The sequence below is a fragment of the Mytilus californianus genome, unplaced genomic scaffold, assembly GCF_021869535.1.
Source record: "Mytilus californianus isolate M0D057914Y unplaced genomic scaffold, xbMytCali1.0.p SCAF_5, whole genome shotgun sequence".
In the NCBI taxonomy this organism is placed as follows: Eukaryota; Metazoa; Mollusca; class Bivalvia; order Mytilida; family Mytilidae; genus Mytilus; species Mytilus californianus.
Genome location: NW_026262701.1, coordinates 67594936 through 67621540, shown reverse-complemented (window position 1 = coordinate 67621540; position 26605 = coordinate 67594936). Strand labels below are relative to the sequence as shown.

Sequence of the window (26605 nt, the reverse complement as noted above, 5' to 3'; positions counted from 1 at the left end):
TGTCCCAGGTTAAGGGAGGGTTGGCGCCTTCAAACTAAGTTAACCCTGCCAGATTCTATATGTGTCTGTCCCAAGTAAGGAGTCTGTAATTCAGTGGTTGTTGTTTGAATTGTTTTACATTTGTCATTTCTGGGCCTTTATAGCTGACTGTGGGGTATGGGTTTTCCACATTGTTGAAGACTGTACAGTGACCTATAGCTGTTAAATATTACGTCATTTGGTCTCTAGTGGACAGTTGTCTCATTGGCAATTATACCACATCTTCTTATTTTTGTACTTAGGCTCGCTTTTTTACTCTGTTAAGGCGAGATAAAAATGCATGTGTTGTCATGCTTAGCATACACACTCATAAATTGTATAAAAACATGGTGCGAGTAGGTGTAACAACTCATCATTGCCAAGCTGCTGACCAAATATTGACTTAATCTCTTTAGGTAGTTCCTAAGAAAAGTGTGATGGAAATATCAATATTTGTTGGAAGATGGACTGAAAAACAGACATTGTGAATGATATATGGTACAACTTCTTTAATGATAAAGACTGTCTCTGTGTTCAGTTGATTGGCATAATCACAAGTATTGTGGTCTAATTAAAAAGTTACTATTAATAAAAAAATAAGGAGATGTGGTATGATTGCCAATGAGACAACTATCCACCCAAGTTCAAAGAATAGTTATTTAAACAATAATTTGTCTTTTGTAAATGATATATTTTATATTAATTCTCACTTTTCACAAATGGTGGTTCATTTAAAACTCATTTAGGTTTACCTTTATAAATCAGAATTCTTGTATAAATCAGAAGGGGTGGTATAGGCACCCTCTATGATAAGAAAAAAATATCACTCTTTGCTTAAAATCATAAACGCTCAGCAGTATTAATTACTCTCCACTTTCCTTGGACCCAGCATCTGTTCCTGTAAAATACTATGTGGGTGACAAACACTCACACTGTTAAACAGTGAATAACTCAACACCACAAACCAGAAATGAATTTATTTATAAATGGCCTAAAATTATATGAGTGAGTCAAATAGCTATGAATCATCTTCAGCTTCTAAATTAATCTCATTTCCAAATTTAGCATAAAGCTCAACTTTCAGATCTTGTAGAATTTTTTTGTGAAATTCAGCCTGGTTTTCTATGGTTTTGATCTCTTCTTCTAAATTAGCTTTGGCTTTTTCTAACATTTCTCCTGCTCCTTCTGTTGTAAAACTTACAAATACTTCACCAATCTGATATGTAAGATCTGTTAAGGATAAATACATTATCATCTTTATGTGGAGAGGTCAATTATAAAACTTTTGAGTTACAGGTTTACCATGGTATTTAATGTATTACCAAATTGATGTTTAAGTTGTTTTTTTTTAATGTTTTGCATAGTTCTTTTAAAAGTAAGAAGAAGTGGTATGATATCCCTCAAAGGGATGTTAACAACAACAAGTATATGACCTTTACAATGAACAGAACTTATACCATATATTAAGTTATAAATGGACCCATGATAACAAAATGTAATATTCAAAAGAGAAAACTTACCACCTGATTTATAAAGCTAATAGCATAGCATTTAACAAAAATAGTTATGGCAGACAACAACTGGACTTCAGGCTCCTGATTTGGGTCAGGAAATAAAAGAAGGTGGCCTTTGATTTGTTTATTCATTTGAAAATAATCATGTCTTAAATGTCTTCTTTGAGCAAATTCAAAATAAAACATAGGGGTTCCAAGGAGCCATAATCACTCACCTGGTGAAAATATGAAAATTAAACCCTTTCAAACACTAAGTACAGGTTTGACCAGGTTTGATACAGATCAACTCAAGAAAAATCAAATGATTGAAACCACTGATGGAAAGATTGGAAGAATTATGTGCATAATTTCAAACTATATTTAACTCTTTTTTGGTATGGTGGTGAAGAAAAAAAACATGATGATATAGTTCTATTGTATATAAATGCATTACTTGAGAAAACAAGAGGTTCTAAAGAGCATGTATGTTCATCATTTAGGTCTATGTGCATCTTCAACACTAGCCACTCTTCAACATATAGACTAGAATATATTTCACGACTTAAATCTTTCTTTCATTGTTTGTGATCATTTTTACTGTTTACATTTTCTCTGGATCTTCTATTATTTCCACTAAAAACCAAAAATGGGTAAAATTCGTCATTGAATAGCAATAACTCCTGAAAGAGTTCACTGACAATTTCAGCATATATCTTGATGAATTTGTAGATCTTGTCCTGCTGATCATTTTTGCATTTTAAAGTTTTATATATCTATCAAAGTTTTCAAGGTAATAGGTAAAAAACAAAAAATTGGTAAATTCATCATTTATGGGCAATAACATTAACACCCATTTATAGGGAGTTGACTGGTGTTTTGGGCAATGTTAACTAATTATTAGATCTTGTCTAGCTGATAATGTTTTATATTTAAATTTCTATCTATCTATTTACGTTTCAAGATAATAGGTTAAAAATGCAAAAATATGGTAATAAACTGTTGACACAGAGATATGTCTCCCCTTTATATAATTTTGATAGCATAAAGCAAATATTAAAATGGCAATACTTTATTATGTTAACTATGCTAATCATTTAAAGTCAATGAACCATGACTGAAGGTGAAGGGCAAAATACTCCATGGAAATAAGAAAGGCCAATAGACAACTGCATACCAAATAACATTGACTTGTCATTAATGGTTCCCTTTAGACTGACTGGAAAACAAACTTTAACATCTAAAATATGCAAAATTTTCCATGTCAATGAACCTGAAGGAGAGGGCAAAGCTACATAATATCTGTGGAAATTAGACATGGCAATGCTTTTACATCTGCATACAATAATTGACTTACCATTAGTGGTTCATCTTAAATTAACCAGATCACAAACTTAAACCTGTAAACGAAGCAAAGGTTTCAAAGTCAATAGACCATGACTGAGGGGCAGAAAATGAGATGTGCAAATCCTAATAGAACTGCATACCAAATATCATTGACCTATCATTAGTGGTTCCCCTTAAACTGATTGATTGATTGATTGTTTGTTGCTTAACTCCCAGAGGCAAATATTTCATGCATGTTTAGGATAAGAACAAATTAACAATAAATACAATAGGTAGGTGTTGCAACAGGGCCCCATAAACTGATAATCACAAACTAATACCTTGTTCAGGCTGCCATCAGAAACAGCACGCCAAGGAGACAAATCTATGAGTTTAAATTTTTAAGAAATCTATGCCATCCCATATTTAACTGTATGAATACATTATGTAATTACAACATCATCATAAACAAAACTAGTAACAACAGGACATTGGGACTTCATTGTTGCCTTACAGTTATCTCCCCTGAAACAGTATTGACTAACATAACAGGTTTTAAAACTATATTATATATATAAAGGATATGGAACAGGTTCTGTATCATCTTCTCTCATCAAAAGCTCATTTTCAGCATCCTCCACATTTTGAAGCTCTTTCTACAAAAACATGTTGGAAGATTATACTTTTTTCAATAGCATTAAAAAACTTTATTACACACAAAAAATTCAATATATATTCTTCCTCACCAATCCATTGATATTGAAATATATCTACTCCAGATAGTTAAATTTTCAAACTTTAAAATCTCAGGTTTACAATTAACAATCCAGAGAAGATACATGCCTATTATCAGGTTGTCTGCATATTGATATTGTAAAATATCAACAGCGAGTCACATTTAGTCACAATATGAAGCTGATATTTTACAATATGAATATGATGAAAATCTAATAATCGATTTATTGGATTGTATTTGCGTATTTTGCATGATAGAAACAAGTGTTTTTCTTTGTTTCAACAGCAAATGGAAGATGAATTGTCAGTGATATGTCGGGGCTAATGTATTTGATGTCACAAAGCAGTGATATGCAATTCTAGAAGAGCTGAGTAGAGTGATACAGAAAGTGGGAACATCGATAAATATTGTAATCAACAGAGTAATGTGGTAGATTCTGTTTTTCAAATGATTTACCGTAGATTCATTATTCGTGGGATACCAGTTTGCATGGATTTATAGGTATAGGTTAACCACAAATTTAAAAATTCAACAAATAGCAAATTTTTATTTTATTTTTACAAAGATTTCTATTATGCAGATTTTGGCAAAACCATGAAATGAAATTTCTGCTAAAATACAATTTTTCATCAATTTATGAAAATTGGTACCCATGAAAATAAATGAATCCATATTAATGGATAATGCTGAGTCAATGTTTTGAATGGATATGGGGGTATAATATACTTTTGGTTTATCAAAATTTATCAAACTACGGTGGTCAGAACCAGTTAAAAAGCATACAGAATTAAAGAAAGGATCTAAGATACTCACTTGTAAAGTTTTTATTATATTTTGTTACACCTCTGATTTTTTTCTTGGCAATGCATTTAATATCAGTAAATCCTATATTTTTCTCATTTTTAGCTCACCGGGGGTTGCTGCCACTAAATTGGTAGTTTTGAGGAAATTTTGCAGTTTTTTGTTATTATCTTGAATATTATTATAGATAGATATAAACTGTAAACAGCAATAATGTTCAGCAAAGTAAGATCTACAGAAAAGTTAAATGACCAAATTTGTCAATTGATCCCTTAAGGAGTTATTGCCCTTTAAAGACAATTTTACGCAATGTGTTCATCAAGTTTGCTAACATTTAAAAATCTTCTCTTCTGAAACTATTGTGCCTAATACTTCTTAACTTTGAATGAATGTTCCTTTAGGAATCTAGTTTATGAATTGTATCCGAAATTTTGATCCATCAACAAACATGGCCACCATGGCTAAAAATAGAACATAGGGGTGAAATGCAGTTTTTGGCTTATATCTCAGAAACTAAAGCATTTAGCGCAAATCTGACAGGGATAAAAATGTTCAAAAGGTCAAGATCGATCAGCCCTGAAATTTTCAAACACACCGAACAACCCATTGTTGGGTTGCTGCCACTAAATTGGTAGTTTTAAGGAAATTTTGCAGTTTTTGGTTATTATCTTGAATATTATTGAAGATAAAGATAAACTGTAAACAGCAAAAATGTTCAGCAAAGTAAGATCTACAAAAAAGTTTTATATGACCAAAATTGTCCATTGACCCCTTAAGGAGTTATTGCCCTTTAAGGACAATTTTACACAAGTTGTTTTATGTTTTTTAACTTTAAAAATCTTCTCAAATGAATCTAGTATAAATTTTGTATTTCATTTCCTTGTACGTCAAGAAACATAGACACTATGGCTAAAATGGAACATATGGGTAAAAAGCAAAATTAATCATTGATGAAAGATTTAAGCAAAAAAAATAACAGGTGAGCGATTGAGAGACTCTTGTTGAAAACATGCCTCTCAAATATCTTCCCACAACTTTCATAAACCAAATTAATTTCAAATTCTTGTACTATAGTTGGACCTATATCATGTTTATGAAAACCAGGAGAATTTTGGAAATGAAAATGATGGCTTGGTAAGAACTGAATATAAATAATCTTGCCCAAGAGTAAAGACAGAATAAACATAAGTATTCTACTGGGATTCTACCCAAAATGAGGGTAAATTTCAAGTAAAAAGTTAGTTGCAGATCATATCTTATAATTTATGCATTTCATTTTGTATTCAAAATATGCATTGGTTCAGAATTCTGTCCAATCTTACAATCAGGAGTGGTGACATAAACCAAGATTGGCTGACTAAAATATTACAGGAACTTGGAATCTGTTGGCCATTACTGTCTTACTCTTGACCAGTAAAAACACCTGTACATGTTAAATGATTTGATTGATCTTTGCCGTTAATTCACAAAATTGGATAATAATTGTGGTTAATAATAAATAGCAGTTAAATAAAAAAAAAAATTTGGTTATGAGTTCCATCAAAATTATTATATATTCAACATGATACATGTTTTAGAGTTCAGATTCATATGTGAAAAAATTTCTTCACGTTCATTGCAGGTGATCTATTATTTTCCAATTTTCTGGAGGAAAATTTTCTAAATTTAAAGTATGGTCAAGTATATAAACATTCATTTTATTTAACAATTATTTTTTGTTTATAGAAGCTAAATACCAAAACAGATGTAATTGAAAACTAATTGGCATTTACCACTTACAGGCAATTTGTTCAATTAGTTACTACCGATTACTTGTAATTAAAAATAAAATGCTTCGCTGAGCGCAGCCTGATACAACCGCAGAGGTCGAACCCTGAACAGTTGGGGCAAGTTTGGACACAATATTCAAGCTTGATACTGTCTGAATTTGGATTGTGATCAAATTTTTGACATAAAAAAGGTTTCTGACACAAAATAAATGTGGTGAAAGATCTTAAAAATTTGAAATGGGACATTTAATTTACCTAGAATGGTCTGATATCCAAAATCTAACAACATGGTTAGAATCAGCATATAAAAAAACACCAATAATTTAATTTTAGTTGAAATCAAAAAAAGTTTAATTTTGGACCATTCAAACCTTAATATGAACTAATTTGAACACAGGGTCCAAAAAAAAAAATCTAAATGCACAATTAAGATTCAGCAAATCATACAGCTGCAATAATTCAGTTTTTGATGAAATCAAACAAAGTTTAATTTTGGACCCTATTGACTTCAGTGTAGACCAATTTAAAAATGGGGCCCAATATCCAAAAAAATTACACAAGGTTAGAACCCCCAAAAATTAAAGACTTTACATTAATCCCATCGAAATTGGTTAAAACATTTGTATTTGTTTTTTAATTGAAGATTTCTTGCTAATGGGCAATACTGTGCAATTGAAGATTTCTTGCTATTGTGCAATACTGTGCAATTGAAGATTTCTTGCTATTGCGCAATACTGTGCTATTGTGCAATTGAAGATTTCTTGCTATTGCACAATACTGTGCAGTTGAAGATTTCTTGCTATTGCGCAATACTGTGATATTGTGCAATACTGTTCAATTGAAGATTTCTTGCTATTGCGCAATACTGTGCAATTGAAGATTTCAAAAATTTGAAATGTCAAAAATTTTTTAAGAAAAAAAATGAACCTCCCTAAAAAAATTGGGAAAAAAATCCCCCCAACTTTTTTAACCCCCAGCCCCCCTTTTGGAGTAATTACCCCCAAACTCAATCCCAGCCTTCTCTTTATGGTATGGAACCTTGTAGTACAATTTTAGAGAGATCCATACACTTAAACACAAGTTATTGTCTGGAAACTAGAAAAATGTTTGTTTTTTGCCTCTAATTCCTGAACATTTGGGGCAATTAACCCCAAACTCAATCCCAGCCTTCTCTTTGTGATATGGAACCTTGTGGTACAATTTCAGAGAGATCCATACCCTTACACACAAATTATTGTCCCGAAACTACAAAAATGCTTCTTTTTGGTCCCTTTTTGGCCCCTAATTCCTTAACTGTTGGTACCATTACCCCCAAAATCAATCAAAACCTTCCTTTTGTGGTATTGAACCTTCTGGTAAAAATTCATATAGACCCATTAACTTAAACTAAAGTTATTGTCCGGAAACCAAATGTGTCTTCGGACACCGACAACATCATAGCATTATATGATGCAAAAAATTTTTTGCAGTCGTATAAAAAACGAATTACAAATTCCAATTACATGTAAATGCAAAATTGTATTTAATTACAGTCAATTACCATAAAAAATTTCAATTTCCCAATGTCTGACACTTGTAATATGCAATATTATTGACCACATACATGACATAAACAAACATTGATTGAAAATTTCAGGTCAACATTAGTAACTTTTGACTGTTGTATATTTGAGTCAATAATGGAGCATATATAGTACTATCATGACTGTACTTTTACCTTTTTATTCTTCACCTCTTCTTTGTAATCTTGAAGCCTTGCATTATTTCTGGCAAATTTATTAATCTTTTGTTGGTCTTCGAAAGTTACTTTTATGTCTTTATCCTTTTAAAAATAAAAAGACTTTGAATTATATTATATATACGAAATACTAAAACAGATATCACTTTTTCTCTTTACTTCATATGATTAAATGGAGACATGGGGTTCATGTATTTGTCAATTAGTGCACAATCTATGAACACAAAAACCTCTATTACAGTCATATGACATTTGGGGGTTATTTTTAAGTGATTCCATTTGTTTGGATTGTGTTTCTTTATCCTTGGGTGTTTTGGGGTATCTAAGTATTTGTAAAGTAAGACTTACTATTTATATAATACAAATCCTTAGGTAAATCCATTTACTACGAACCGTACTTTTGGCATTGCAAAATAAGGCCATGTTTGTCAAATATGATGAACCATAATATTCTTCCCACTGTCTTAGGTTTAATTCCTTTGGGGATTATGTGTCCGGTAGCCAATAAATTTCAACTGTTGTACAAAGGACTGCTGATGTTTTGTAGTAGATTTATATTTTATCCACACACTACAGTACAATGAATCGTCCTGAACATCACCATGCATGAAATATTTCCCACTGCAGGTTAAGCAACCAACAATCATCAATCAGTACAATGGCTTATTGAAAATAGAAGAAATTTGGGATAGTTGTTTCAATGTGGAGGTTGGAAAAGTTGTATCATGATTTTTCTATGCACCTGCCTAGTATTTCACACAGGCAAATTGAGAACAAACAATAGACCATAGACAGTATCCCACCAAGATCAACCAGGCTTTCCTAGAGATCGTAGCCGACAACGGGCTAGAACAAATTATGGACTTCCCAACACGTAAAGAGAACATGTTGGACCTAAGGCTTACTTCTCACCCATCATTCAAATTAAGATGCAAACCTTTACCATCAATAGGCATGATAGGAAACAGCGACCATGACATTGTCCTACTAGATATGGCATGTAAACCAGTAAAACCAAAACCAGTCAGGAGGAAAATATACATATATGGAAAAAAGCTGAAATACACAAAATAAAGGAAGATCTTCAAACTTTTATACCAACATTCAAAAACATCAGAGACAGATGTGGTAGGCATTTAAAAAGGCCATACAAACCACCATAGAGAATAGAGCACCATCAAAAATGACTCAAGGAAGACACTACCATCCATGGATAAATACAACTATTAGATGCAAAAAAATCAGTAACAAAAAGCCCACAAGAAGGCCAGAAAAAAACTAAAAAGAAAAGAGACATGGATAGGTATAAGAGATTACAACAAGAAGTACAATGGGAAATCAGGCAAGCAAATAAGAAGTACATGGAGGAAGTCAGCTCTGATTATAAAGACAACGCTAAGAAATTCTGGTCATACATCAAGAGCAAAGGCCAAGAATGGACAGGAGTTGCACCATTAAAAAATAAAATGGAATTTCTCCAAAGTGACAATAAGAGCAAAGCTGACATATAAAAATGATCAATTTCAGTCAGTATTTACCAAAGAAAACCTTAATAACTTCCCAAATAAAAGGAGAAAGTCCATATTCCACCATAAAGGATATTAAAATTAGCACTAATGGAGTTCGCAAATTGTTAAAAAATCTTAAACCACATAAAGCAACTGGTCCGGATTCAATACCATCTTTTATACTAAAAGCAGCAGCAGAACAACTTGCTCCCATTCTTACAGACCTGTATCAAACATCACTGAACACTGGCGATGTCCCACAAGATTGAAGAGATGTAAATGTAGTCCCACTTTTCAAAAATTAAAAGATGAAAGGCACTTAGCACCTAATTACAGACCAGTATCTCTTACATCCATCACATGCAAGGTCTTAGAACACAGTAACATAATGGACCATTTCAACAGAAATTAAATCCTTACTAATGCACAACATGGCTTCGCATAAAAGACAATCTTGCAAATCCCAACTTATCCTAACGATCGAAGACAATGCATCAAAATTAAAAAGTAACTGCCAAGTAGATATCCTACTAGACTTTGCAAAAGCATTTGACAAGGTGCCACTTCATTGCCTACTTCACAAGTTTGAATATTACTGCATAAATCCTAAAACCAACAGATGGATACGCTCCTTCCTACTTAACAGAAAGCAGAGTGTCATACTAGAGGGAGCTGTCTCCACGCAAGTACCAGTACTCTCTGGTGTACCACCCCAAGGCACAGTTCTTGGACATTACGTATACTGTTCCCGGCCTATATCAATGACAAGCTAGAAACAGCAACAACATCAGAGACCAAATTATTTGCTGATGACAGCTTACTCTATCGAAACCACCACCAACCAAGCAGAGAGCGACTTTCTTCAGAAAGATTTAACATCACTGAAAGATTGGGAAAATAAATGGCAAATGAGTTTCAACGTCTAAAAATGCCTTGTTTTAAGAATATCACTGAAAAACCGTGCAGTGATACACAACTTACAAACTCCACTGTCATACCCAAGAGACAGTTAAAGCCAGCAAATACCTAAGAGCAACAATCAGTAAACATTATTACCTATAACATGTATAATAAACATATCGACAAGTATCGATACAGTTGGCAAAGGAAACAGAACTCTAGGCTTCATCCGCAGAAATTTAAAAGACTGTACAAAACTGTAAAAGTGGCTGCATATGTATCCATGGTAAGACCTGCAGTGGAATATGCATGCATAATATTGGATCCATCAAACCAAACTAAGATCAAGGCAATAGAACAAGTACAGAAAAGAGCAGCAAGATTTGTGAATAAAATTGAGAATGGAAATGGGGAATATGTCAAAGAGACAACAACCCGACCAAAGAACAGACAACAGCCGAAGGCCACCAATAGGTCTTACACAGACCGAACACCTGGCTGTGTCACAAATATGGTCAAAACTTTAAAATGGGAAAGCCTTGAAGAGCAGAGAAAAACAAGAATGTGTCCATAGTACACAGATGCCCCACTCGCACTATCATTTTCTATGTTCAGTGGACCATGAAATAGGGGTCAAAACTCTAATTTGGCATTAAAATTTGAAAGATCATATCATAGGGAACATGTGTACTAAGTTTCAAGTTGATTGGACTTCAAATTCATCAAAAACTACCTTGACTAAATACTTTAACCTGCCCACTTGCGCCATCATTTTCTATGTTCAGTGGACCGTGAAATTGGGGTCTAAACTCTAATTTGGCATTAAAATTAGAAAGATCATATCATAGGAAACATGTGTACTAAGTTTTTTCAAGTTGATTGGACTTCAATTTCATCAAAAACTACATTGACCAAAAACTGAAACGGGACAGACAGACAGATGGACAGACCGAAAAACATAATGCCCCTAGGTGGAGCAAAAAAAGAGATTATGCATGCTATTCAAGATCCTGCATGATCTAATATAGACCTAGATTGTCAATAATATTTGATTCCAAACGATAACCGGACCAGAGGTTAAAACCGCTTCTACCAAGAAAGAACCAGTACAGATGCCTACGGCCAATCTTTCTTCCCAAGGACCATCAGGGATTGGAATAACCTACTAATATCAATATCATCAGCCAACACAGTTAAAGGATTCAGAGCTGCCTTGAAGGCATGCTCTGAAATGAAATAGGCAACACCGATATGTACATAGTTTTAATTGTTAAAATATTGCGAATATTTTAAATGTAAATAGCCAAGAGAGAACTTTCTGTGTTGCCCGACAGTGCCCAAAGTTTTTCGCGGGGAACTATGTACATTCAAATATTGAATCCGGTTCCTTACCCGGAAGAAGAAGTTGATGTTTTAAAACAGACCATGTTGTATTGATCAAAACATTGCATAGACTTCTGAAGTCTCCTGAGAACCTAATTACATGTTGATTCTCAACCCTTTTAGCAGCTGCTGCTGAGTGTGTAATTTACTCAAGTTGATAAATTGTTGTCACATAATTCATCTTTTTTTGGGAAATTTCTGGAAATCTACTGAGACCTGATCAAATAGCTGATCTGGGTCCCTGTTTTGAATTTTTAAATCATTTGCCCGTAATCAAAATTTGTATCCCCTTTAAACAACAGACACCAGTTCATACACCATACCACATTATTTGCTTTTGGAGAACACTTACAAATGGTTTGACAAAAACGTAATTACTATTAGTACAGCACCAACAGGAATGTTTTGGTGTAAAAGCCCAAATATTTAGGAGCTTGGTGGTGAAAAACCCCAATTCAATCTTTGTCTGGAGGTTGAATTGGAATTGATGATGCAAATGAAAAAATACTTCACTTAATTAACAGATTAATAAAACATGGTGGGGAAAAAAACAAATTTGTAATAATATAATGTGGGGCTCTGTAACCCAGGTTATAAAAACTTACAAATCAGAAAGGAACATGCGCCAATTAAAACTAATGCTGTTACCAGAGACGTAGAAAAACAATGGTTTTTATATGTCCTTGTTGATACAATACCTTGGGTTTGTTTGGGCTTGCCATGACGAGTTCAGAATGTAGAGAAAAATAGGTACGGGGAGAAAAACGCGTGCAACTTTAGGTGTGTTTGGATGGACAACTCGGCCCGAAAACATATCGGACCGTCTACAAAGACAACTCGGACTGTCAAATAAGTCAACTCGGACCGTCTATTTGTCACCTTGGACCGTCTATAATACCAGCTCAAAAAACGTATTAAAGGAGAGTTTTTACTATAGAAATGATTAGAGACATATGATATTGTATCATATGTCTCTGAACATGCTGAAATGATTAACTTAGTGTCTACGAAAAAGACCACCAATATTTTAAATAAAACCTTTATTAATTCATTTAACAAACTTGACGCTAATTAGTGAGACCCAGATTGTTTAATGTATTAATAAAGGTTTTATTTAAAAAAATAGAGACTGAATCGCCATGCTCAAAATGATGCTGAAAAGCCTTGGTAATATACAAAATAAAATGAAATTAAAATATTGAAAATTTTGTTGTTGTTCAATTCGTTATTTATTTAATAATTTACCAATTCAACAAAAAACAAAACATATTCATCCTCAACTTCTGGTTATTTTTGTGATGGGTATAAATAAAGATCTGAAGGAATTACACAAAAGGCCCGATGAGTACAATTTTCCTGGAATTTAAAGTCAAAGGGTCGTAATTCCGTATGAAGTCATTTAACGCTTAAAACTAAACAATATCTGCAGACATAAAGAAAAATTCTAGACAACAACTGTTAGCTTTCGGAATGACGGACATGTTCATGCAACTCAGTATTTTTTTATAGTTTGTTCTTATGTTGTACTGTTACACCACTGTCCCAGGTCAGTTAGGGAGAGGTTTTGGCGTTAGGAAACATGATCCCAAGTCAGCAGCCTGTTCATAATCTAGTGGTTGTTGTTTGTTGCTGTATATAATATTTGTTTTTCATTTACTGTTTTGTACATAAATCAGGCCGCTAGTTTTCTCATTTGAATTGCTACATTTGTTCGGGGCCTTTTATTTAGCTTGATATACAGTTTTTGCTCATTGATGAAGGCCGGACGGTGACCTTTCTGGTGGAGAGTTGTCTCATTGGCAATCGTATCACATCTTCTTAATTTCATGTCGACAGCACTTGTCGAAACAGACTTGTTATCTCATATTTTACATATATCATAACAAAAATCTGTTTTGTTGCTCACAAATGTATTTGGCTTCCAAAATGTTCTTTATTGTATCAGACGTGCCCTCTGCTGAGTTTTCGCATGAAGTTCAGTGCATAATGCTGAGTTACAGATTGAGGGTTAACGGTTTAGTAAAGGCAAAGACTGGTCGACTCGGAGTCAGAATTATGCGTCCAGGTACGTTTGTATTCTGTTTGTTTATAATTTGCGGTTTCGAAAGCGGATACAGTTGATGAAACTCATTAAAATTTGAAGACTAATATGAAATACACATGTACTTAATTAAGATTATGCAAATTGCGCTCCATTTCGCTCGGCAAACGATTGCTTTTCCCGTCCTTCGTGGATATATCTCGGTAATAGAGAGCACGCAGTTTGTAGGCAAACATATTCGACAATGAATCAAGCGGTATAAAGACTGATGTAATTTAAAGGTGAGACTGAAAAGGGGGGGGGGGTGTGTTTCTCGAGTCACCTATCAAGTATTTTGTTTTGTTTTTAAAATCTAAAACATAAATGTAAAATTACGGAAAAAAGAGACAAAAATAAAAACAACAAAAATATTATACCACAACAAGAACACCAAACGAACTCGCAATTTTCCTTCTTAGATAAGTTTTTTGACTACATTCTGTTCATTGAAAAAAGTACATAGTGTTAAATACACAGAGAGCAGAATTTAAACGGACCTGTCTTTTCGACGACTTCATAATTAAGTGAAGACGAATTCTTCGGTATTATAACATAAATATGTTAACAAATTTTTTTACAAGTGCATGGGTACCGTCAATTTTAAATTCAACAACAGCTTTGTTGAAACCAAAGTGAATTTCCGTGTCTCTAAGATATAGTCGAACATGTTGTTAATTAACCAATTATTCAATTTAAGCTCTAGATGAAATTCAAATTTTACTGACATTTCAAATTGAACTGTATAAAATAATTGCCACCTAAGCTTATGAATACGTGTGCCCATAAGAATACATTTTTTATGGTATTAAAAAAATCCAGATTATTTTGCTGAATTGAAAATATCTAAATCGTTTATTGGTTTACGCAATTTTCCTGTATTGCAGCAATGCTTGGTTTCTGTAAATTGGCTTTAGCTTGGACCAGTAAACATCCTTCTGACCAATGCACATTAAACTATTGAGCTATCAAAGAGGAAACTTACTTCTTTAAACACTCAAAAAGTATTGTACACGGTACCAACCAATTAAAAATCACATTACCTGTGACGTTCTGCCTCTTCTTCTGTTTTTCCAACGTCCAACAAGAAGACGTTCAGATTATGACGTTACGTTTTTCCAACATCCGGGCTAACTTTCCCTCACTACGACGGAAAGTCCAGCAAGAAAATTCTGAGTAGCAGTCTTTTCAAAGGGAATCGAAGAAAAGAAAATGAATTGTGTTTATTTTCCTGATATTTTCAGCATTACATCAGTTTCACAGAGAACGTAAGTTGTTTTTGTTGAAAATTTTTGGCAGTTATGTATAATTTTATTTGTTTGCCACATTACCTCCAATGAATCTTGCATGGCTTTCTTTTTATTTTATTTTTTTTTGGGGGGGGGGGATACATAATCATCGGAAGTGAAACCGTCTTAAAACTAAAAAATCCAACTAGCATATCCAAAGGAAAATTCAAATAAGTAAGTTTCCTAACTTGATGTCGAGCTCATTTTTTTCAGAATTGATGTATTCTCCACAATTACCGAGACACTTGAGGTGAACTTCAATTCTAAAACAGCCGAATTTCCCAGACAACAAATAAAACGCACCATGAAGAAGTTGCTGACTTATAGACAGAATTTGGGTAAGGTTAAACGTTAGTTAATTTTAGTGGTAGAAAATATCAAAATGCGAACAAAACATCACTTGGCCTTCCAAACGCCCACATAAACTTTCACATCAGCGGCTGCACATGCAATAGAGTGCATATCGACGAAACAGTGGATGGTATTTATACTTTAGACAATCGCAGCTGTTTTGTAGTAAATGTAACTGGGAAGATTGATCGATTAGTGACCATAAATAAATTTGAAAACAATTTTAATTAATCGTTCTGAATTTTTCGTTATGCCTTAGTTGTTGCTTGGATTGTTGTCTTATTGGCAATCATTCCACATCTCCTTATTCTTATTAGCATATTGTGAATTTGCATCTTCATTTTTTTTTTTGGAAACCGTTATAGTTGGCATGCTATCTTACATTCTAAAGTTTACTCGATATATCTATTTAATTATATGCATGCATAACTTTTTTCGTTCCAGAATTTCCGGAATTAAACAAGTTGTTTTATCTACTGACTGAGACGTTGTTGTGTGTCGTCGGCTTACATGATCAGACAGCTAGTAGTAAAAAGTCCGTTGCAGAAAGGGTTCATAACAAAATCGTTAAACTGGTTTCATCCTCTGACAGCATTCTGTCAATACCAACGTAAGTTGTTTCAATCAGATAACTCACAGAAATATTAAAAACAAATATGAATAAGTACAATACACTTTCTTTGAAGTCGGTTACTAAGTAATTTTTTATTAGTAGCCTGTTTATAATAAAAGATTTTTTGTACCCAAATATAAAGTAGAACAACCGCGCTTTCTGTTTTGAATACATGAAAGCCTTTTACGGATTGACAGCTAAAAAAAATAAACGGATTACTCTATAGTTTAACCTGGTGTATAATTTTGCTAGAAGCAATTGTGAGAAGATATATTCGTGGTTGCTTTCCAGAATTCATTCATTTTATGAAAGTGTTGATTAAACATATATTTGCATAACACAGATCAGAAACAAAGTGTTTGTTCTTCTTGTAAATATAATCTATATATGCCTATATGAGCTAGTAGGTTTCTACTTTAAATACACAAAAGCGTTCTTTGACTTCTATGCCCTATATTAACGAGAGTGTTGTTCATAACGCTGTACATATTTCAGCTTTGATCAGAAAACAACTGAGGAATATCATGCAAAGGTTGAAGAAATGAATATACTGATGAAAACACATAAATATATATACAAAGAACTACAAAGACAACAGGAGGTAAATTCTTACAGCGTAATCTACTCATTTGAAAACCTACTTACTTTTTTGGGGGCGAGGGGTCGATGGTTGCAAAAATTGTTAGGTCAGATATTCGAATTGCTATAAAATAAATATTGCATGTACTGGTATTGTTTCTCCCTCTCTCTTTATTGAAGACAAAAATGCAATCAATACTTTTTTCAATTAAAAACCATTTAACAAACATCGATCAAGCTTGTATATTCATTTTCCCACAGTTTTTAGGAAAATCTATTCACATGCAGCTGGTGTTTAGAAAATGAATTGTGTTATATGGCGTAATAACAACTAAATATAACATTGTTTTATATTTAAAGATCTGTTGGACTGCTGACCGTAAAGTAGAGAAATACGAATTATGCTTGAAAACGGCCGAGTTGTCAAGATATTTCAATTCGAACAAACTATCAAGATCAAAACTGAAAGCCAAAGATGACAGCATTGAATATTTGCAGACTACACTAACTGATAAAAAAGAGAAAGCAGCGGAAACAGCCAAGAGATACTCAATTTTGATGACAAAAGAGCAAACTACAAGAAATGCTTTGAGATTGGTTAGTTTGACAGAAGAACTAAAAATCAGTGTACAATTTTTAATCTTTATTATTAGTATTGTACTGTTTTACAATGCAATGAAAATATAAATGACTCAGAAATTATTTAGTTGTGTAGATGATAGATGTTTTTTAATGCAAGATATTTTCTATTTTATCGATTTGCACAGAATACTTATAAACCATTTTTTCGTTTCCTATACATGAATCTCAACTATTGGTCGACCCACACTTTCTGTCAGTTGTTTTTATTTTTTTTTTTATTCAAAGAAAACCACAAATTCAAATTAACACACAAAGAGAACACAATAAATTCCAAGAACACGGCGTAGAATAGCTCTTTAAAAATCTGTAATAACGATTTATCTGAACTTGAATTTTGTTTAGTATATGCCTATCATAGTTCAGTCTTGATACGATTTTTCTATTGTTTGTTATCTAGCTCGAAAGGGAACTATTGGATGATATACAATTCAACTTGGTAGAGCGTTTACAGAGCGGACTAGTGTGTCTGAAATACATCTTAGCAACACAAACGAACAAGTAAGTTATTGGTGTAAGATATTATTGAATATGTTGTAATAATTATTATTGAAAGTAACAGGAAATAGAGGGGTGACTGTTTATGAGAGAGAACTTATACACGATCGTTACCTAATAAAATGAACACATGAAGTCCTCTGTGTGGAAATTTTGGGTCTTTCTAGACTGATAATATTGTTGCTGACCTAAATTAGTAACACTTGTACATTATGAGAACAATCAAATAATTGTCTGACAAACAGTTCTTGTTCTGATTGATACGTTTATAAACCCTTTTGCGGATTCACCATTTTTTGTCTTGTAGATTCTATGAACTACTTCCACACATTGACAATTTTGACTGCCGATTGGCTGCAGAATCAATAATAGATAAACTTAGCTCCAAATACCAGTTCAGTTCACCACAGGTAATTATTCTTACGTCACGTGCTAGACAAAAACAAATATGTTCCTACAGAAAATATTAAGAACATTTGTCGTTGTAATGTCTTGGAACTAGAATATTCTTCAGTTATAACTAAAGGATAACAGGCTTGAAAATTTGTTTTCTCTTATTGTTTATTGTGAACAGCACATATATTTGCAATTATCATTCTAATAGTAAACACAGTTTTGTAAATTGTGGTTGTGATATTGACTACTTTGATGAATTTCGTGTAGGAATTTCGAAATGCAAACAGATTCAAAACCAAACTACCAGAGATACAATTTGTCAGTCACAAAAGAGCTCAACATATAATGAAGGAAGAACCATCTGTTACAACCAAAGAACAACGCAATAATAATAGTAAGTCGCTTAATTGTGTATTTATTATTTTCATTAAAAAATAAGGAGATTTGGTATTATTGCTAATGAGACAATTTCCATCAGAGACTAAAGATCGAAAATATAAACATCTAACCTAAAGGATAAGCCCTGACATTACAAAATATAAAACAAATCAAAGGGAAAACCAACAAGTCATGATTTTGTAGCATTATTTGTATTGGCCGTGTTTGTGTAATAAGATAAAGAGCTGGTGAGTTTCTACAATTAACTTCTTTCACACACCAGAGCGAATATCGAACACTGAAATATGAAGTTTATATATATAACAAGATGCTAAAGCCATACTTGATATACGACTGCAAATACAAAAAAAAACAAGATACTTAAGCCATAATTGACATACGGTTGCAACTACAATATGCTTGTGCTACAATTTGCCTTTTTTTTTAAATGATAAACACTAACAAAGGGATAACGATTTTGTGTTGCAGACGTCAGTTGCCAAGACAACCAGTTCAATTTTTTAATCAACACTTATGTGAATACAAAAGACTTATCAGAGAAAACAAACAAATGCTGTGTCAAAATTACAGAAGGTAAGTCATAACGATGGTTTCGAATATAGTATATAGAGAGGAGAAACAAACGACAGAAGATACAGTCATGATAACATTATACGATGCCAATGCCATGAACCAGTTTCTTGTTTTGACAAATGTCTCTCAAAATAGAACCCATGCCAAAAACAATGAGAATAAGTGTAAACATATATACATTTGTAAATAAAAATATGTTGGAGGAATACACCAATGAAACAGCAATCAAAGAACACAACAAGAAACAGAAAAAAGAGACAACTAGGAGACAAAAAGAAAGAAGAACAATAAAATAATATAAATTTTATATCACTATGATATAAATAAGAGGCAGAAGAAACTAAAATTTAGAAGGGAATAAAGAGTATAAATCCAGAGGAAATTGTCTTTCATTTTGTTTCATATTTCAAACGGGTAAACAATACACTCCTCCCTCTATCATCATTTTTTTTTAAAACTTTCACCAGTTCAGGGAATGCAAGGTTAAACAAAAATCTTGATTGTTTTCTTTCAGGGATGGTCGTAAAGTTGAAGGTCGCCACAGACGAGTCGGACGTTGCCTTCGGGTGGTATAAGACAAACCCATGGAATCAAAAGAGATGGGGATTCTTTTGGAAATCCTCTTAAATCACGAAGTGAAAATAAACTTTGATTAGATGTTGACTTTATTATGGATGGATTAAAACAACACGTGCTTCATTGTTGATATGTAGGCGTATATGTGTGTGGGTGTGTGTGATATATAGAGTGAGAGTATACTTGTCCCTGTGAGACATCATGGACATTGAGGACATATTTTTGTTTTGAGTGTGCGAGAATATGTCTGTGTGAGAAGTGTGAGAATATGCGTCGGTGGACTGATCGACAGACTGTGGCTTGATTTTTTGTATCTGTATGAGTATGAGTGTTTATTGAGGAGAAAGGTAGAGAGAGGTGACATCTGTGAGTTGAATGTAAGTGTGTATGTTTATGAAACCTTTTATTAAATATTTATTTTTATGAATTGATCTTGGTTTTTATTTACAAATTATGTGAATACTTGTAAAATCATTTTATTTCCCAATGATCTGAGTTGTGTTTAGCCACTCTGATAAGGTAAATACATCTCCCATTAGGAAACTTGAACTACAGTAGCATTAATAGATACTGAAATCTGCGCTTATACATATATATAGAAAATGGAGTGATATTTCTTTTTGTTCGTTGATCTGATTAGTCAAGACTTTTTCAACTGATTTAGCTCACCTAGCTCAAAGGGCCAAGTGCATTTTTCTCATTACTTAGCACCCCTCGTCGTCGTCCGTTAACTCTAACATAAATCTTCTCTGAAACCACAGGGCCAAATTTACCCAAACTTGGCCACAATCATCGTTGGGGTATTTAGTTTACAAATGTATCCGATTGCTACGCCTTCTGACCAACATGGCAAACAAGACTAAAAATTGGACATAAGGGTAAAATGCAAGTTTTGTCTATTATCTTAAAAACCGATATACTAGTATATAGAGAAAATCTGACAGTGGCAGAAATGATCAGAATGTTGAGATCTACCTACTGTCCATTTACGTCTAAACTGTCAGACAACATTACTTCTTATATGAGTTATTACCCTTTAATGACGAATTTTACCATTTATTTCCCCCATTTCTGCAAATTATCTTGAATGATAAAAACAAGATCTACAAATTGGAGTTATTGCTTTTTTCAATGACGATTTTTTTTAATTTTTAGTGTGTTTGCCTATTATCTTGAAAACTATAATATATAGATAGAAAGAAACATTAAACAGCAAAATTGATCAGCAATACAAGATCTACAAATAAGTTAGCATATTGGTAATCGTCAGATAACTCCTTATTGGAGTTATTACCCCTTAATGACAATTTTTGCTTTTTTGTCTTTGTATCTTAAAAACTATGATAGATAGACAAAAACTTCAAAAGCCATAATGATCAGCAAAACAAGATCTACAAATAAGTCTATCGGCTGAAATTATCATTTAGTGTTTTTGGATATTATCTTGAAAACTATAATAGATATATAGACACTTTTTATAGCAAAACTGATCAGCAAGACAAGATCTACAAATAATTCAACATGATAGCCGTAATCGTTAGAGGACTCCTTATTAGAGATATTGCCCTCTAATGACAAAATTTACCTTTTGTTTTTGCTTTTTAGTCTTATATCTTATTAAACTATAATGATAGATATAAACTTTTAAAAGCCAGAATACTAATGGCCGAAATCGTCAGTCGATTCCTTATCGGAGTTATTGCTCTTTAATGACGATTTTTATAATTTCTAGTGTTTTTGCGTGTTATCTTGAAAACTATAATATAAACGTAGACACTGTTAATGGCAAAAATTACCAGCAAGACAAGATCTACAAATAATTCAAATGGCCGAAATCGTCCTTATTGGAATTGGTGACCTTTAATGACATTATTTTACTATTTTGTTTTTTTTTTGCGTTTTTGTGTTATAATCTAAATAGATATAAGAAGATGTGGTATGAGTGCCAATGAGACAACTCTCCATCCAAGTCACATTTTGTAAAAGTAAACCATTATATGTCAAAGTACGGCCTTCAACACGGAGCATTGGCTCACATCGAACAGCAAGCTTTAAAGGGCACCAAAAAAATGACTAGTGTAAAACCATTCAAACAGGAAAACCAACGGTCTAATCTATATAAAAAAAACGAGAAACGAGAAACACTTATGAACCACATCAACAAACGACAACCACTGAACATCAGGTTCCTGACTTAGGACAGGTGCAAACAAATGCAGTGGGTTTAAACGTTTTAATAGGCGCCAACCGTCACCCTACCTGAAACAATAATGTAACATCACAACATAGAAAGACACACTATAAAATATCAATTGAAATGGCTTAACTCAATCAAAAGACATATTAACAAAAACAAGTATTATTTTTAATTTTAGTTTCTTGTGTACAATTTGGAGTTTAGTATGGCGTTCATTATCACTGAACTAGTATATATATTTGTTTAGGGGCCAGCTGAAGGACGCCTCAGGGTTCATGGAATTTCTCGCTGCATTGAAGACCTGTTGGTGACCCTCTGCTGTTGTCTGTTCTATGGTCGGGTTGTTGTCTTTGACACATTCCCCATTTCCATTCTCAATATTAAACATACACTGAACGAATAAATTTGATCTATGACACAATATAAATACAAAATTAATAAAACAAGGGGGTTAGATTTAAAACAATATCAGAAAGACAACCATAACTTTGGACAAAATTCCGCCAAATAAAATAACGTACACAGGTAAATAAAAATAATTTTGTTGTAAGGTATACATAGAGTACGGAAATAATTTTTACAAAATAAATAATTTTGTTGTTCCAAGTACGAAAACAAAAGTGAAAATTTATCGTCATACTAAACACTTATCAAAGGTGGTATATATAAAAATAGTGAGACTAGATATAACACTGAATAAGTAAACATTAAATAACAAAAATACATTACAAATTGTATCAACAGGTCAAATTAACACGAAAGTACGATTTGAGAGTACTCGCAGTTACTGAAAGCTTGTTAAAAGCCAAAAACAATTAATAATAAAAAATCGTGCACCAGAAACTAAAATCAACTAAAACACATCCAGGGATTTAGTATTTTAACGTCGAAGAAGACATGACTTGTGCAATGCCAAAATAAAAGTATCGACAGTCAGTAGGATAGTAGTAGGAGTTAACCTGTTAATAAATATGTATAATGTAATATATAGATGGAGTAATCTCTATATAGAAAATGAACGTGGATGTGTATTTATACATCCCAAAAAAACGTTAGAAAAGAATACAAATTTAGTTATGTTTTAATTTGCTGATGACAAAATCGATATTAAAAACTATAAGAGATATAAAGAAATTTTAGAAGCCAGAATGATCAGCAAAACAAGATTTACAAATAAGATTAATGGCCGAAATCGTCCGTCGACTCTTTATGAGGGTTTTGCTCTTTAATGACGATTTTTATATAAAAAACATATTGAAAACTATATATGATAGATAGACACCCTAAATTGCAAAAATTATCAGCAAGACAAGATCTACACATTTTTTATTTATATTATATAGTATATGAGTGATTGTCCTTAATTGACGATTTTTTTACCCTTTTTTGTGTTTAGGCAAAAACTAAAGGAGAATGAGAGAAATTGTATACAGAAAAAATTATCTGCCATATAAGATAAAAAAAGAGAAATTTGTCACCAATTCTATTCTCATCTACAATGTTGGAGAGTGTCCTTTGTTGACTGAGATGCACAGAGACGTAGGTGAGCAACCCATGCTCTTTAGAGCCTCTAGTTATATTTTGTTCTTATGTTTTGCTTTTTTTCAATATAAAATTTGAAGCATACGCTATAAATTTATTGCTTTGGGATACCATACGGCATATTTTGTTAATAGTGAACAAAGAGGTAAAACATGGTATACAGAGGAACAAGTGATCAGTATGCTGGAGTTTCTTATTGACCGCATATTTGTTGAATTTGAAGGTAGACTTTTTCAACAAATGGTCAGCATTCCTATGGGAAAGATCTGTGCTCCTCTCCTAGCCGACCTCTTCTTATTTTCATATGAGTCGGAGTTCCTTCGGACATCTGTCAAAAACAAGAAGATCAAAGAAGCCAGATCATTTAATTTCACAATCAGATATATTGATGGTGTTCTTTCAATTAACAATCCAAACTTTTCTGATTGGGTTCCATTAATATATCCGCCAGAACTATAAATTAAAGAAACAACAGACACGGCGGTCATCTCAGTACCAGAATCTATGACAAATGAGACGATTTTAATTTGAAATCATAAATTTCCCCCACCTTAGCAGCAATAGCCCAATTTTACCTGCATATGGGATATACATTTCCCAACTCATTCGGTATTCAAGAGCTTGCAGCTGCTAGTCAGACTTTATAAAACGTCACCAGTGTCTGAGCAGAAAGTTTATGAGCCAAGGTTATGTCAAAGAATGTCTCGTCCTTTTTCTAAAAAAAAAAAAACTCATTGGAAGATACCAAGACCTTGTTGATAAATATTCCTTTACTGTTTAGTCCATTTTTGGTAATATACTTTTGGCGTGGCTCGGTACTTATACATCCCGCCATTGTGTTATTGTGCTATGGTCAATTTTGTATTCTTGTCTTTCATTTTTGCTTATGTACTTTGTCTATAGAGTGTCTTATGCCATTTAATTTGTTTTCCTTTGTTGAAATAGTTATTTGTTTTTATAGTGATTAAGATATATCATAATGTTGACTGCTGTATCCCAATTTTTGACATTTTTACCTATTATGTCTGTTTGATTTTCTCACACATTGTTGTCAATATAATGGAATTCTATGCGACTGTTATACAAGTGGGAGGTTTAGCTAACTATAAAACCAAGTTTAATCCCCCATTTTCTACATAAGAAAATGCCTGTACCAAGTCACGAATATGACAGTTTTTTTGTTATTTTACTTTTTTTTCCAACTGATTCGTACACTTTGTTTCTGATGTTTTGCTGTTACGCTACTATCCCAGATTAGGAGAGGGTTGTGCCTTTCCCAGAACATTTAATTCATTGGTTGTCGTTGGTTGCTGTCTATCATATTTACTTTTCGTTTATATTTTTTACATAAATTAGTTTTTCTCGTTTGGATTGTTTTACATTTGTCGTGTCCGCTAAGACCATTTATAGCTTGCTATGCGGTATAGGTTTTGCTCATTGCTGAAGGCCATAGGGTGACCTATAATTGCTAACTTCTACGTCATTTGGTCCCAGGTGGAAAGTTGTCCCATTGGAAATCATACCCCGTCTTCTTATTATTTTATCAGCTGAAAAATGAATGTTAGATAGTTTTTTATGTTTTCCTCTAAGGTATACGGTAACTCAATGTCAAAGTGCAAAACAAAACCCAAATTGACAATTAAGTCGAATTTGTACTCGTCTTCGAATGTTTACAAAAACTCGAATACCGACTCCAGCTCTAAGAAGAAATTCTTGGACTCCAAGTTTTCACTCTAACTCAAATTTCAATTCCAACTTTAACTCGAACTTGAAGATTATCTTAAACTGCAACTCGTTCTCAAACTCTATGAACTAGATGGTTAGCTACACTACATATATGATGAACCATACGGTAATCATCGGATAACCATCCCTATTGAATCTTATCTACTGTCAAATAAAAAATTGGGTAGATTTCTAAACACTTAATCCCAAGACGGATTAAAATTTGGGCAAATCCGGTCCTGGAAATTATAATTAAAAAATAAAATGATAGAAAAACGCTTAAAGATTTTCGTTTAAAATATGTAAATTGCGCTAAAGATTTCCGCTCGACATGTTGGTAAACTATCTCCCTCCTTCTGGACAATAACATAGTAAAAGAGAGTATAGACTGAACAGGGTAAATGACAAATGTAAAACAATTCAAACGAGAAAACTAACGGCCTGATGTATGTACAAAATGATGAACGAAAAACAAATATGGCATACAGCAACAAATTACAGGCTTCTGACTTGGGACAGGCACATACAGAATGTGGCGGGGTTGAACTAGTTTGAAGGCGACAACCCAAACTCTAACCTTGGACAGCTGTGTAACAATAATATACTCTCTATACGTTTCTAGGTTTTTATACATCCCTGGATTTCAAAGGTTTAGGTTCGAGTATTCCTTATGAAGGTAAATTAAGAAAATTGCCTCGGACGTACGAACATTATAGAGTGTTATTTTCATTTAGCATGGATTTTATAGAATGGGAAAAGACCAGGTAATCATATATTTCTATACTCCAGTCAGTACCCTTGTGGTCCAACGAAGACAAATCTTTACAATTAACATTACGCTTATTTTGTCTTTTATTCTTTATATTGAGATTAGCTGATTCCTACAAAATAAAAACAATGAATACGGTGAACCCATATGAATTTAAAACGAAAATGTTCTTAGCAATACCATGTCACTTTAAAACATTTTTTCATAACTTACAGGTTTTCAGAAATTCACAATTAAAGAGAAATCAAGAATTTAACGACGCTTTTATGTACATTTTATATATTCACGAAATGGATATTATCAATGGAAGTATATTCAAATTTAGTTCAAAGAGTTGTAAGGGAACGACCATTTGGCTTTCAAGAAGAGGAAGGTATGTTTTCATTTCATTTAGAAAATATTTTGGCACCACGTAAGCATCAAATTATTTATTTTTTTTATTGCGAAGCGCGAAAATTTTCATTATCAAAATTTAATGGCAAATACTCTCAGTCAGAAAATATTTTTTTCCTTTCCCTGATCAAAATCCTTTTTTCTTCAATGTTGGGAATCAGAATTGTTTTTAAAGAAAAAACATAACACTCCATTAGAGTTAAATGGTCGGTCCCTAGATGCAACACAATTTCATTAAAATCACCAAAAAAGGATACTCCGCCGTAAAGTTTTAACAGTATTTTACAATTTTGCCTCCCCATCCAAACCAACTAAAAATC

The 26605-nt window shown here is 32.9% G+C and overlaps 2 protein-coding genes and 1 long non-coding RNA gene across 3 annotated transcripts in view; 1 reads left to right on the top strand and 2 right to left on the bottom strand.

Annotated features, from left to right (window-relative positions):
* The window catches only part of LOC127701394 (uncharacterized), a 203940-nt gene that overhangs the window by 84220 nt on the left and 93115 nt on the right, over window positions 1–26605 (bottom strand). The gene's annotated exons all lie outside the window — the stretch shown is intronic.
* On the bottom strand, window positions 981–12468 carry LOC127701366 (prefoldin subunit 4-like). The gene is made up of 4 exons (XM_052205262.1): window positions 12368–12468; window positions 7858–7962; window positions 3421–3490; window positions 981–1242 (listed from the first exon to the last, which is right to left on the bottom strand). The coding sequence occupies exons 1-4, from the start codon at window positions 12389–12391 to the stop codon at window positions 1037–1039; spliced, it is 405 nt and encodes a 134-aa protein (XP_052061222.1). The 5' UTR covers window positions 12392–12468; the 3' UTR covers window positions 981–1036.
* On the top strand, window positions 15839–20039 carry LOC127701342 (uncharacterized). Its single transcript, XM_052205233.1, has 8 exons — window positions 15839–15996; window positions 16495–16600; window positions 16939–17175; window positions 17618–17718; window positions 18023–18125; window positions 18379–18505; window positions 18979–19083; window positions 19598–20039. The coding sequence occupies exons 2-8, from the start codon at window positions 16541–16543 to the stop codon at window positions 19708–19710; spliced, it is 846 nt and encodes a 281-aa protein (XP_052061193.1). The 5' UTR covers window positions 15839–15996; window positions 16495–16540; the 3' UTR covers window positions 19711–20039.